Below are 14,892 nucleotides of genomic sequence, written 5' to 3' on the forward strand. Positions count from 1 at the left end.
GCCCACCAAGCCTGCGCTGATCCAGATTTCTTATTTAGACCTACTACTTCTTGCCCAAATGATCTGTATCCCTCCATCCGCAGCATGATAGCACAGCGGTTAGCACTATGGCTTCACAGATCACAGTTGTTTCACAGCTCCATGCTCCCAGGTTCAATTCCTGGCTTGGGTCACTGTCTGTGCGGCGTCTGCACGTTATCCCCGTGTCTGCTTGGGTTTCCTCCGGGTGTTCCGGTTTCCTCCCACAAGTCCCGAAAGACGTGGGGGGGCGATTCTCCAAAATGGAGACGAAGTGTTTGCGCCGTCGTGAACGCCATCGCGTTTAACGACGGCGCGAAACGGGCACGGGGACGACCGATTCTGTCCCCCACAGGGGGCCAGCATGGCGCTGGAGTGGTTCACGCCGCTCCAGCCTCCCTTCCCGGCGCACATGCGCAGTTGGGCCGCGCCAACATGCGCATGCGCGGGGGCTTCTTCAGCGCGCCGGCTCCGACGCAACATGGCGTGGAGGTTCAGGTGCCGGCCGCTCAACAAAGTAGGCCCGGGGTGGGGGGGGGGAAAAGAGTCCAGCCCGCCGATCGGTGGGCCCCGATTGCGGGCCAGACCCCATCGGAGGCCCCCCCCCCCGGTGAAGGAGCGCTTTCCCCCGCCCCACAGGCCGCCCCCCGACCCTTCGCGCAGAGTTCCCGCCGGCAGCGACCAGGGGTGAACGGCGCCGGCGAGACCTTGCTTTCTCCGTGCGGCCGCTCGGCCCATCCGGGCCGGAGAATCGCCAGCCCTGCCGATTCCAGCGGCCCGCGGCTGACGCCGCGTCAAACGTGCCGATTCTCCTCACCTCAGGGAATCGTGCGCCGGCGTCGGGGTGTCGTGGCACGGTTGCGGCGATTCTCCGGCCCGGCGCGGGGCTGGGAGAATCACGCCCGTGCTATTGGGTAATTTGGACATTCTGAATTCTCCCTCTGTGCATCTGAACAGACGCCGGAATTTGGCGACTAGGGGCTTTTCACATTAACTTCATTGCAGTGTTAATGTACGCCTACTTATGACAATAAAGATTATTATTATTATTCCCCACCCATTCTTGAGTCTATCAAGATACATCTTAAAAGTTGTTATCGTGCCTGCCTCCACCACCTTCACTTGCAATGCGTTCCAGGCACCCACCACCCACTGCGTGAAAAACATTCCCCATACAACTCCCCTAAACTTTCTCCCTCTCACCTTGACTCTGTACCCCCTTGTAATTAACTTTTCCACCCTGGGAAAAAGTTTCGGACTATTCACCTGGTCTATACCGTTCATAATTTTGTAGACTTCAATCAGGTCTCCTCTCAGCCTCCGTCTTTCCAACGAAAACAATCCGAGTACATTCAAACTCTCCTCATAGCTAACACCCTCCAGACCAGGCAACATCCTGGTAAACCTTCTTTGCATTTTCTCCAACACATCCACGTCCTTCTGGCAGTGCGGTGACCAGAATTGGGCACAATATTTCAATTGTGGCCCAACTAAAGTTTTATACAACTGCACATTACCTGCCAAATCTTGCACTCAATGCCCCGGTCGATGAAGGTAAACATGCCGTATGACTACTTGACCACCTTATCCACCTGTATTGCCACTTTCATGGAACTATGGACCTGAACACCCAGATACCTCCGTAAGTCAATGACCCTAAGGGTTCTGCATTTACTGTATAATTCATACCTGAATTTGATCTTCCAAAATGCAAGACCTCGGATTTGTCTGCATTGAACTACATCTGCCATTTCTCTGCCCAACTCTCCAATCTATCTATATTCTGCTGTATTCTCTGATAGTCCCCTTCACTATCTGCAACTCCACCTATCTTAGTGTCACCTGCAAACTTGCTAATCAGACCATCTACATTTTCTTCCAGATCATTTATATATATTACAAACAACAGTGGTCCCAGCACTGATCCCTCTAGAACACCACTAGTTACAGATCTCCATTCTTAAAAACTCCCTTCCACTGTTACTCTGTCTCTTGTTGCCAAGCCAGTTCTTTATCCATCTGTCGGGACACAACCGACAGAATACCCTTTGTCGTCCAGTACTTCCCCGGAGCGGAGAAACTACGTCATCTTCTCCACAGCCTTCAACACGTCATTGATGACGATGAACATCTTGCCAAGGTCATCCCCACACCCCCACTACTTGCCTTCAAACAACCGCGCAACCTCAAACAAACCATTGTTTGCAGCAAACTACCCAGTCTTCAGAACAGTGACCACGACACCACACAACCCTGCCATGGCAATCTCTGCAAGACGTGCCAGATCATCGACATGGATACCACTATTACACGTGAGAAGACCACCCACCAGGTACGCGGTACATACTCGTGCGACTCGGCCAACGTTGTCTACCTCATACGCTGCAGGAAAGGATGTCCCGAAGCGTGGTACATTGGCGAGACCATGCAGACGCTGCGACAACGAATGAACGGACATCGCGCAACAATCACCAGGCAGGAATGTTCCCTTCCAGTCGGGGAACACTTCAGCAGTCAAGGGCATTCAGCCTCTGATCTCCGGGTAAGCGTTCTCCAAGGCGGCCTTCAGGACGCGCGACAATGCAGAATCGCCGAGCAGAAACTTATAGCCAAGTTCCGCACACATGAGTGCGGCCTCAACCGGGACCTGGGATTCATGTAGCATTACATTCATCCCCCACCATCTGGCCTGCGAAATCCTACCAACTGTCCTGGCTTGACACAATTCACACCTCTTTAACCTGGGGTTACCCCATCTCTGGATCTGTAAAGATTTAATCACCTGCTAATGGTCGCATTCCAAGCATTGTCTGGCATCTTTGAATCTGTCTATATATATGTTTCTGGAGCATACCTCTTCATTCACCTGAGGAAGGAGCAGCGCTCCGAAAGCTAGTGACATCGAAACAAACCTGTTGGACTTTAACCTGGTGTTGTAAGACTTCGTACTGTACTTTATCCATCTAGGTAGCACACCCCGAATCCAATGCGACTTTACCTCTTGTATCAGTCTGCCATGAGGGACCTTGTCAAACACCTTACTAAAATTCATGTAAACGACATCCAGAGCCTTTCCCTCATCAATGAATTTTATTAACTCTTCAATAAACTCTATCAAGTTGGTAAGCCATGACCTTACCTGCACAAAATCATGTTGCCTATCACTAACAAGTCCATTTGCTTCCAAATGTGAATAAATCCTGTCCCTCAGTATCTTCTCCAACAACTTCCTCATACTGACGTCAGGATCACTGGCCTATAATTACCTGGATTATCCTGGCTTCCCTCCTTAAACAAAGGGACAACATATATCGCATCCAGCCCAGGGGACTTGCCTACCTTAATGCATTTTAAGATATCCAACACTTCCTTCTTCAATATGCTGACATGTTCTAGGGTATTCACACTCCCATCCCTAACCTCAGCTCCGTCATGTCCCCCTCCTTGGTGAATACTGATGCAAAGTACTCATTAAGGATCTCACCCACTTCCTCTGACTCCACGCATAACTTCCCTCCTTTGTCCTTGAGTGGGTCTACTCTTTCCCTAGCTACTCTCTTTCTCCTTATACATGTATAAAAGGCCTTGGGATTTTCCTTGACCCTGCTTGCCAATGACATTTCATGGCCTCTTGTAGCCCTCCTAACTCCCCGTTTGAGTATGTTCCTACTTTTCCTATATTCTTCAAAAGCTTTATCTGTTTTTAGTTGCCTAGATCTTACTTATACTTCCTTTTTCTTTTTGACTAGTCCCACAATTTCCCCCGTCATCCACGGTTCCCTAATTCTGTAAATTCTGTCCTTCATTTTCGCAGGGACATGCCTGTCCTGCACTCTAATCAACTAATCAATCTTTAAAAGACGCCCATATATCAAATGTGGATTTACCGCCAAACAGCTGCTCCCAATGCACATTTTCCAGCTTTTACCGAATATGAAGATACAAGATGAGTCTGCGAGCAAGCAGCAGTGGAGAGCTGCTTCAACACTCTTTGGTGGTCAGTAGTTGGACAAGTGCCTGTCAATATTAATGGTTATTTTTGAATTGTCAGCTCTGTGGAATTGCGTCATCTTTCTTGAAGTTGCTTGGCCAGCTTTTGCTACCATTTCAAGCTATTTGCCAAACTCCCCGAGTGAACCTTGTTAACCAAGAGGTTTTAGTTCCAGCTTTAGGATAGAATTGTGTCAAATTTTAAAAGCTCCACAGTAAAACAAACATATACAAGCTAACTTCAACCTAACTTCAGGGCAATAAATACAAGCAAATTACACTACCATCAGCATACAGTAAACTCACCATAAGAGGAAGCCGAGAACACAAAGGGCTGCCGACAGTTGATACACACATTTCCCTGGTTGTTGAGTAGTGGGTTATTAGTCGAACACCTATAGCACATAGGTACAAAGTCCTGTGAACAAATAGAACAGCAGTTACACAAAGCACACCATAAAATTCCTACAGTGCAGGAGAAGGCCATTCGGCCCATCATGTTTGCACCAAACCTCTGAAAGAGCACCCCATCTAGGCCCACGCAGCCACCCTATTCCTGTAACTCCACCTAACCTGCACATTTTTGGACTGTGGGAGGAAACTGGAGCACCTGGAAGAAACCGCAGACATGGTGGGAAAGTGGTTTGCACTGCTGCCTCACAGCGCCAGGGACCCAGGTTCAATTCTAGCCTTCGATGACTGTGCGGAGTTTGAATGTTCTCCCCATGTCTGCGTGGGTTTCCTCCGGGTGCTCCGGTTTCCTCCCACAGTCCAAAGGTGTGCAGGTTATGTGAAGGTGGGTAGGTAACGGAGATGGGGTGGGGTGAGGTAGAGTGCGCTTTCAGAGGGTTGGTGCAGGCTTGCTGGGCCGAATGGCCTCTTTCTTCACTGTAGGGATTTTATGATTCTAATGTACAAACTCCACACAGAGTCACCGAAGGCCGGAATGGAACACGAACTCCGCACACATAGACATTTAATGCATGGAGAGTCAGCAAGACTCAAACAAACGTTATAAAAACAGCAACAATGCTGGACAAAGATTCTTAAGGATGACCTGTCCACTTGACAATTAGAACTTATTTTGTCTTGTTATTAGCATAGTTGTAGCTATGGTGTATTTGTGGTGTCGCTTCCAGTATAGCAGATGATACTTAGAGGAGAATATTCCATAAAATCATAGACTCATTTAGCACAGAAGGGGGTCATTCAATCATCATGCCGAAGCTGGTTCTTTGAAAAAGCTATCCAATTAATTCCACTTCCCTGCTCGTTTCTCATAGTCTGATAAATATTATCCCTTTCAAGAATTTATCCAATTCCTTTGAGAAATTTATTATTGAATCTGCTTCACCATTCTAATCAGGAAATGCATTCCAGATCATAACACTCGCGTAAAAAATGGTTTTGCATGTTACCTCCGATTCTTTTGCCAATTAAAATCTGTCTCCTGTAGTTACTGACCTTTCTGCTAATTGAACAGTTTCACCTATTTATGCTATCAACAAACTGGAACTACCAGTTTGGGGGGGAAGACAGACGCGGGGAGCTGGAAGCACCAATAGATCTGGGAGAAATCATGGAGAGCATCAGCTCCATGCAGGTGGGGAAGGACCCAACAGGTTCCCGGCAGACTTCTACAAATAATTTGCACCAGTCCTGGCCCCATACCTAAGGGACATGTTCACGGACTCACTTGCAAGGGACACTCTGCCCCCCACACTAGCGCAGGCCACAATTTCACTAATACCAAAAAAAGATAAAGACCTGACGGAATATGGATCATACAGACCCATTTCACTGCTGAATGTGGACGCGAAAATACTCGCAAAGGTCCTGGCTGCGTACCGGAGATAGTCGCAGAGGACCAAACGGGCTTTGTCAGACCAGAGGACGGCTATACAGGGTCAATTAAATTTAAGACAAAATAAACCTCTCTGTACAATAAAGTAAATTAACGCAGATAAGGAAAATGGGATGTATATATACACAATTGTTTCTAAATATGAGAAATGCCAATAAAAAGATTTTTTTTAAAATAAAAAATGTATGCTATCAAAACCCTTCAAACACTTTGAACACATCTTTAACCCCCTTTAACCTTCCCTGCTCAATGGGGAACAAACAGTTTTTCCAGTCTCTCCTAGAAAATGGAGTCTTTCATCCCTGAAACCCTTCTTGAAATCCTCTCTCCACTCTCCTACCTGATGTGTGGGGCCCGGAATTGGATTCAATATTCCAGCTGGAATGCAACCAGTGCTTTTTCACTTCCCTGCTTATCTACTCCATATCCCTCTTTATGAAGCTGAGAATCCTGTACTCCTTTTTAAGAGCCTTAACGTCTTGTGCCACATTTGTATATACATGCCCAAGATCTGTTTCTGCATCCCTTTTAAAATGGTATTATTTAGTCGATTACATGACCATAATGGGTCGGAACTCAAACAACGATGAGTCAGAATACAGGAGGCAGATAGAGAACCTAGTGGAGTGGTGTAATGACAACACTCTCTCCCTCAACGTCAGCAAATTTAAGGAGCTGGTAACTGACTTCAGGAAGCAAAGTATCATACTCACCTCTGTCTGCATCAATGGTGCTGAAGTGGAGGTGATTGACAGCTTAAAATTCCTAGGTGTGCATATCACCAACTATCTGTCCTGGTTCACTCACCTCGACCAAGAAAGCACAACAGCACCTATACTTCCTTGTGAAACTAAGGAAATTCGGCATGTCCACATTGACTCTTACCAATTTTTACAGATGCACCATAGAAAGCAAATTCTCTGGCTGCATCACAGCCTGGTATGGCAACTGCTCGGCCCAAGACCGTACAAAACTACAGAGAGTTGTGAATACAGCCCAGTCCATCACACAACCCCCTCCCATCCATTAACTCTGTCTACACCTCCCGCTGCCTTGGGAAAGTGGGCAGCATAATCAAAGAACACTTCCACCTGGGTTATTCTCTCTTCCAACCTCATCCATCGGACAGGTGATTGTCTGAGAATACACACTAACAGGTTCAAAAACAGTTTCTTCCCTGCTGTTACCAGGCTCCTGAATAACCCTCTAACGGACTGAACTGATCTCTTCACACATCTTTGCACTGAGTGCTGAATTTGGTGCATTTGAGTGCTATAGTGAGAGTTTGGTGACTGAGGGAGTGCTGAATTTGGTGCATTTGAGTGCTATAGTGAGAGTTTGGTGACTGAGCGAGTGCTGAATTTGGTGCATTTGAGTGCAATAATGAGAGTTTGGTGACTGAGGGAGTGCTGAATTTGGTGCATTTGAGTGCTATAGTGAGAGTTTGGTGACTGAGGGAGTGCTGAATTTGGTGCATTTGAGTGCTATAGTGAGAGTTTGGTGACTGAGGGAGTGCTGAATTTGGTGTATTTGAGTGCTATAGTGAGAGTTTGGTGACTGAGGGAGTGCAGAATTTGGTGCATTTGAGTGCTATAGTGAGAGTTTGGTGACTGAGAGAGTGCTGAATTTGGTTCATTTGAGTGCTATAGTGAGAGTTTGGTGACTGAGGGAGTTAGGTGAGGCGGGAGTAAGGTGCTCCTTTCATTTTGTTTCCTACATTTCCGCAAAGAGCGACAAGGGAGCCAGGAGTTTACAGAGAGTGGAGCTGACTGGGAGCAGAGTCGGAGAGCGGAGGTCCAGTTGGTCCACAGGGCAGCTATATTCTGTAAGGTAAGAGGGATGGAGGCTAGGCCAGTTGCACGCTCCTCCTGTAGGATGTGGGTGGTGAGGGATACCACCGGTGTCCCCGCTGACTATACCTGCGGGAAGTGCATCCAACTGCAACTCCTCAAAGACCGTGTTAGGGAGCTGGAGCTGGAGGAACTCCGGATCATCCGGGAGGCAGAGGGGGTGATAGAGAAGAGTTACAGGGAGGTAACCACACCCAAGGTACAGGACAAGAGTAGCTGGGTTACAGTCAGGGGAAAGAAAACAAACAGGCAGACAGTGCAGGGATCCCTCGTGGCCGTTCCCCTTCAAAACAAGTATACCGTTTTGGATGCTGTTGGGGGGGGGGGGGGGGGGGGGATGACCTACCGGGGGAAGGCCCTAGAGGCCAGGTCTCTGGCACGGAGTCTGGCTCTGGGGCTCAGAAGTGAAGGGGGGAGAATAGAAAAGCAACAGTAGCAGGAGATTCAATCGTTTGGGGAATAGATAGGAGATTCTGTGGTCGCGTGCGAGACACCCGGAAGGTATGTTGCCTCCCGGGTGCCAGGGCCAGGGATGTCTCGGATCGTGTCTTCAGGATCCTTAAGGGGAGGGGGAGCAGCCAGAAGTCATGGTGCACATTGGTACCAATGGCGTAGGTAGGAAAAGGGGTGTGGAGGTAATAAACGAGTTTAGGGAGTTAGGCTGGAAGTTAAAAGCCAGGACAGACAGCGTTGTCATCTCTGGTTTGTTGCCGGTGCCACGTGATAGCGAGGCTAGGAATAGGGAGAGAGTGCAGTTGAACACGTGGCTGCAGGAATGGTGTCGGAGGGAGGGCTTCAGGTATTTGGATAATTGGAGCGCATTCTGGGGAAGGTGGGACCTATACAAGCAGGACGGGTTGCATCTGAACCAGAGGGGCACCAATATCCTGGGAGGGAGGTTTTCTAGTACTCTTTGGGAGGGTTTCAACTAATTTGGCAGGGGAATGGGAACCGGATTTGTAGTCCAGCAACTAAGGTAGCCGATATTCAGGACGCCAAAGCGTGTAGTGAGGCAGTGGGGAAGGGAACACTGACAAAGGAGAGTACTTGCAGGCACGGAGATGGGTAGTCCCTCTTACCTTACAGAATGCAAGAAGCATCAGGAATAAGGTGGGTGAGCCTAAGGCATGGATCGGTACTTGGGACTACGATGTGGTGGCCATCACGGAAACTTGGATAGAAGAGGGGCAGAAATGGTTGTCGGAGGTCCCTGGATATAGATGTTTCAATAAGATTAGGGAGGGTGGCATTGTTAATTAGAGATAGTATAACAGCTGCAGAAAGGCAGTTCGAGGAGGATCTGCCTACTGAGGTAGTATGGGTTGACGTCAGAAATAGGAAAGGAGCAGTCACCTTGTTAGGAGTTTTCTATAGGCCCCCCAATAGTAGCAGAGATGTGGAGGAACAGCTTGGGAAACAGATTTTGGAAAGGTGCAGAAGTCACAAGGTAGTAGTCATGGGTGACTTCAACTTCCCAAACATTGAGCGGAAGCTCTTTAGATCAAATAGTTTGGATGGGGTGGTGTTTGTGCAATGTGTCCAGGAAGCTTTTCTAACACAGTATGTAGATTGTCCGACCAGAGGAGGGGCAATATTGGATTTAGTACTGGGTAATGAACCAGGGCAAGTGATAGATTTGTTAGTGGGGGAGCATTTTTGAGATAGTGACCACAATTCTGTGACTTTCACTTTAAGTGATGGAGAGGGATAGGTGCGTGCAACAGGGCAAGGTTTACAATTGGGGGAAGGGTAAATACGATGTTGTCAGACAAGAATTGAAGTGCATAAGTTGGGAACATAGGGGGCTGGATTCTCCACTCCCGCGCCGAGATGCCCACGCCGTCGTGAACACCGTTGAGGTTCACGACGGCGCGAAACGGCCCCGATCCCGAACGATTCAGGCCCCGACAATGGGCTAGGATCGGGGTCGCGTCATCTACACGCGTCAGGCCTTGTCGCCGCGTAAAGGTGGCGCCGCATAGATGATGCAGCCGGCGCCACATAACTGGCGTCACCCGTGCATGCGCGGGTTGGCTGGTGCCAACCCGCGCATGCGTGGTTGCCGTCCTCTCTAAGTCTGCCCCGCAAGAAGATGGCGGACGGATCTTGCGGGGCCGCGGAAGGAGGTCCTCCTTCAGAGAGGACGGCCCGACAATCGGTGGGCACCGATCGCGGGCCACCCCACATTTGAGGTACCCCCCCGGTGCAGGATCCCTCCTCGCCCCCCCGCAGGCCGCCCCCCCAGCGTTCGAGCACTGTTCCCTGAAGGCAGTGACCAGGTGTGGACGGCGCCGTGGGGAACCCGCCGTTTTGGCCTGGCCGCTCGGCCCATCCGGGCCTGAGAATAGCGGGGGTGCCGGAGAATCGCCATTTTGGGTGTCTCCGGCGATTCTCCGGCCTGCGGCCCTCGACCGGGCCGTTCCCGCCCGGCGTCCCGGGAAATTGTGGCAGCCCAGGCGATTGTCCCAACCGGCGGGGGAGTGGAGAATCTCGCCCAGGCTGTCAGGGAAGGACACAAGTGAAATGTGGAACTTGTTCAAGGAACAGGTACTACGTGTCCTTGATATGTATGTCCCTGTCAGGTAGGGAAGAGATGGTTGAATGAGGGAACCATGGTTGACAAGAGAGGTTGAATGTCTTGTTCAGAGGAAGAAGGAGACTTATGTAAGGCTGAGGAAACAAGGTTCAGACAGGGCGCTGGAGGGATATAAGATAGCCAGGAGGGAACTGAAGAAAGGGATTAGGAGAGCTAAGAGAGGGCATGAACAATCTTTGGCGGGTAGGATCAAGGAAAACCCCAAGGCCTTTTACACATGTGAGAAATATGAGAATGACTAGAGCGAGGGTAGGTCCGATCAAGGACAGTAGCGGGAGATTGTGTATTGAGTCTGAAGAGATAGGAGAGGTTTTGAACGAGTACTTTTCTTCTGTATTTACAAATGAGAGGGGCCATATTGTTGGAGAGGACAGTGTGAAACAGACTGGTAAGCTCGAGGAAATACTTGTTAGGAAGGAAGATGTATTGGGCATTTTGAAAAACTTGTGGATAGACAAATCCCCCGGGCCTGACGGGGTATATCCAAGGATTCTATGGGAAGCAAGAGATGAAATTGCAGAGCCGTTGGCAATGATCTTTTCGTCCTCACTGTCAACAGGGGTGGTACCAGGGGATTGGAGAGTGGCGAATGTCGTGCCCCTGTTCAAAAAAGGGACTAGGGATAACCCTGGGAATTACAGGCCAGTTAGTCTTACTTCGGTGGTAGGCAAAGTAATGCAAAGGGTACTGAAGGATAGGATTTCTGAGAAAGACACTGCTTGATTAGGGATAGTCAGCACAGATTTGTGAGGGGTAGGTCTTGCCTTACAAGTCTTATTGAATTCTTTGAGGAGGTGACCAAGCATGTGGATGAAGGTAAAGCAGTGGATGTAGTGTACATGGATTTTAGTAAGGCATTTGATAAGGTTCCCCATGGTAGGCTTATGCAGAAAGTAAGGAGGCATGGGATAGTGGGAAATTTGGCCAGTTGGATAACGAACTGGCTAACCGATAGAAGTCAGAGAGTGGTAGTGGATGGCAAATATTCAGCCTGGATCCCAGTTACCAGTGGTGTACCGCAGGGATCAGTTCTGGGTCCTCTGCCGTTTGTGATTTTCAGTAATGACTTGGATGAAGGAGTTGAAGGGTGGATCAGTAAATTTGCAGACGATACGAAGATTGGTGGAGTTGTGGATAGTGAGGAGGGCTGTTGTCGGCTGCAAAGAGACATAGATAGGATGCAGAGCTGGGCTGAGGTAAGGCCACATCTGGAGTACTGTGTACAGTTCTGGTCGCCTCATTTTAGGAAGGATGTGGAAGCTTTGGAAAAGGTGCAAAGGAGATTTACTAGGATGCTGCCTGGAATGGAGAGTCGGTTATACGAGGAAAGGTTGAGGGTGCTAGGCCTTTTCTCATTAGAACGGAGAAGGATGAGGGGCGACTTGAGAGAGGTTTATAAGATGATCAGGGGAATAGATAGTGTAGACAGTCAGAGACTTTTTCCCCGGGTGGAACAAACCATTACAAGGGGACATCAATTTAAGATGAATGGTGGAAGATATAGGGGGGATGTCAGAGGTAGGTTCTTTACCCAGAGAGTAGTGGGGACATGGAATGCACTGCCTGTGGAAGTAGTTGAGTTGGAAACATTAGGGACCTTCAAGCAGCTATTGGATAGGTACATGGATTACGGTAGAATGCTATAGTGTAGATTACTTTGTTCTTAAGGGCAGCACGGTAGCATTGTGGATAGCACAATTGCTTCACAGCTCCAGGGTCCCAGGTTCGATTCCGGCTTGGGTCACTGTCTGTGCGGAGTCTGCACATCCTCCCCGTATGTGCGTGGGTTTCCTCCGGGTGCTCCGGTTTCCTCCCACAGTCCAAAGATGTGCAGGTTAGGTGGATTGGCCATGATAAATTGCCCTTAATGTCCAAAATTGCCCTTAGTGTTGGGTGGGGTTACTGGGGGTAGGGTGGAGGTGTTGACCTTGGGCAGGATGCTCTTTCCAAGAGCTGGTGCAGACTCGATGGGCCGAATGGCCTCCTTCTGCACTGTAAATTCTATGATAATCTATGATTAATCTAGGACAAAGGTTCGGCACAACATCGTGGGCCGAAGGGCCTGTTCTGTGCTGTATTTTCTATGTTCTATGTTCTCTACTGAGTAGTACTACACACTGTATGCTTCACCCGCTGCCTGTGTCTATGTATTTACATTGTGCATTTATGTATGTCCTGTATTTTGTTTTTCATGAATGGAATGATCTGTATGGACTGTATGCAGAACAATACTTTTCAATGTAACTCAGTACAGGTGACAACAAATTAAATCAATCAATTTATATTGCCTCACCTCATTCTTCCTAAAATGAATCACTTCACTGCCTTACCATCTGTCCTCTTAAAGTACGTCACTATCCTCGTCACTGCTTACTTCATTTGAGTTTTCTGCCATCTGTAAGTGTGCCCACATACACAAGTCCAGGTTGTAGGTATATAACAAAAGTGCAGCATTCCCAATGCTCATTTGCCTTAGCCAATTTCAGATCCATGCAGCCTGCGTCCCTTCAATCCCACAGTCAACTACATTATTTCTGCTCTATTCTTTCTTCTGATGCGGTTTGTCTCTTCCATTCCAAAATGATGGGCGGAATTTTCCCATTTTGTGACCAAGTACAGTGCAGACGGCTCTGGCAGTGCCTGTCCCGTCGACCAGAATAGCAGGATTCTGCGCTTGGAACAACATTAATCATGCATACGCGAGTTCCCCTCCGACGTCTTGCAGGCCAGCAGCTGATTCACCGGCGCACCCTTAGCTGTCGGGTTCGAAGGTCCCGGCACCATATTTAAAAACCAGTTGAGCACACACATATCACTCTCTCCAGCCCATCTGCCTTCACCACATTGTGCAGGATGTCAGCAATTCAGACGGAAAAGGCTAGCAACCTCAAGAAGACGTCTGCTCCTTAATTTAACCACCCTCCCCGAGCCTATCACCTGCGAAGAACCCATGCCCCACTTAGATCTCTGGCCACTGCATCTGGAGTTGTCACCACCCCTTCCAGTAAACAATGTGGCATCCCTCTGACCTAGTCTGTTAGCTTTTCATGCAGCCTTGTCAGGGTCCAGCTTCCCTCCGCCTTTCATTGTTTGTCTTATTCATCCACCTCCTTGTTCCTCTGTGTGTCATTGTGAGCCCTCACTTTCCGCCCTCCATGCACAGTCCTCCTTCCACATTGCCCCCCTCATCTTCATTATACCACACTTCTTCCACCACCACCATCACCCCAACACCCGTCCCCGCACTTTGCACTCCACCCCTGATCAAACTTCTGACCTTTATTGTGGTGGCTGCATGAGTCCCGCAGCATATTACCAAATAGAGACTGGTGTGTAGCACCGGGGGAGTCTATCTGGTGTGTGGCACCAGGGGATGTCTATCTGGTTGTGGCACCAGGGGGAGTCTATCTGGTTGTGGCACCAGAGGGCGTCTATCTGATGTGTGGCCCCAGAGGGTGTCTAGTTGCCGTGTGGCACCATGGGGTGTCTAGCTGGTGTGCACCACCGGGGAGGGGGGGTCATAGAATCCCTACAGTGCTGGAGGCCATTCGGCCTATCAAGTCTGCACCAACCCTCTGTCACAGCACCCAATCTAAGCCCACTCCCCCACAACTCCATTTAACCGTTGGACACTAAGGGGCAATTTAACATGGCCAATCCACCTAACCCGCAGATCTTTGGATTGTGGGAGGAAACCGGAACACCCGGAGAAAACCCATGCAGACATAGGGATAATGTGCAAACTCCACACAGCCATTCCCCCAAGGTCGGAATAAAACACGGGTGCCTGTCATTGTAAGGCAGCAGTGTTAACTGGGGGGTGTCCATCTGGTGTGTGGTCCTCTGGGGGGGAAGGAGACCCCTGTACTCCCCAAGCCCAGGCTCTGTACTGATCCAACTTAGTGACACAGGATGGTCCATGGGTCCAGCAGTGAGGTGATGTCCATGAAGACCAGCTCGGTCTTCCTTGGTAGAGTGGTGAATAACACATCAGGAGCAGCGCAGCACCATGATAAAGAGCACCAGAAGAACCGAGAGTCTAAGAGAGCACAAGAGGAGCCGGGTGTTTGGAAGAGAGCGAAAGGAGCCGGGAGTTGGAAAAGAGCGCAAGAGGAGCTGGGAGTTTGAAAAGAGCGCAAGAGGAGCCGGGAGTTTGAAAAGAGCGCAAGAGGAGCTGGGAGTTTGAAAAGAGCGCAAGAGGAGCTGGGAGTTTGAAAAGAGCGCAAGAGGAGCTGGGAGTTTGAAAAGGGCGCAAGAGGAGCTGGGAGTTTAAAAAGAGCGCAAGAGGAGCTGGGAGTTTGAAAAGGGCGCAAGAGGAGTTGGGACTCTAAAATTACAGGAAGGACATTACAGGAAGGACATAATTGCTCTGGAGAGGGTGCAGAAGAGCTTTATAAGAACGTTGCCAGGGCTAGAAAACGAGGAGAGATTGGACAGGTTGGGGTTATTTTCCTTGGAACAAAGAAGGCTGAGGGGTGACTTAATTGAGGTGGACAAAATTATGAGGAGAAGTGATAGAGTAGACAGGATGAAATTATTTCCCTTGATGGAGAATTCTAGAACAAGGGACATGG

General features: G+C 49.1%; 1 protein-coding gene across 3 annotated transcripts in view; it reads right to left on the reverse strand.

Moving 5' to 3' along the window:
• ift122 (intraflagellar transport 122 homolog (Chlamydomonas)) overlaps window positions 1-14,892 on the reverse strand; it is a 459,699-nt gene that overhangs the window by 56,811 nt on the left and 387,996 nt on the right. For all 3 annotated transcript variants that reach the window (XM_072472002.1, XM_072472003.1, XM_072472001.1), the window contains exon 25: window positions 4,315-4,426. In XM_072472002.1, the coding sequence (XP_072328103.1) occupies window positions 4,315-4,426 (112 nt within the window). The remainder of the gene's footprint in view (window positions 1-4,314; window positions 4,427-14,892) is intronic.

This window comes from Scyliorhinus torazame, chromosome 13 (assembly GCF_047496885.1).
Source record: "Scyliorhinus torazame isolate Kashiwa2021f chromosome 13, sScyTor2.1, whole genome shotgun sequence".
NCBI classification, from domain to species: domain Eukaryota; kingdom Metazoa; phylum Chordata; class Chondrichthyes; order Carcharhiniformes; family Scyliorhinidae; genus Scyliorhinus; species Scyliorhinus torazame.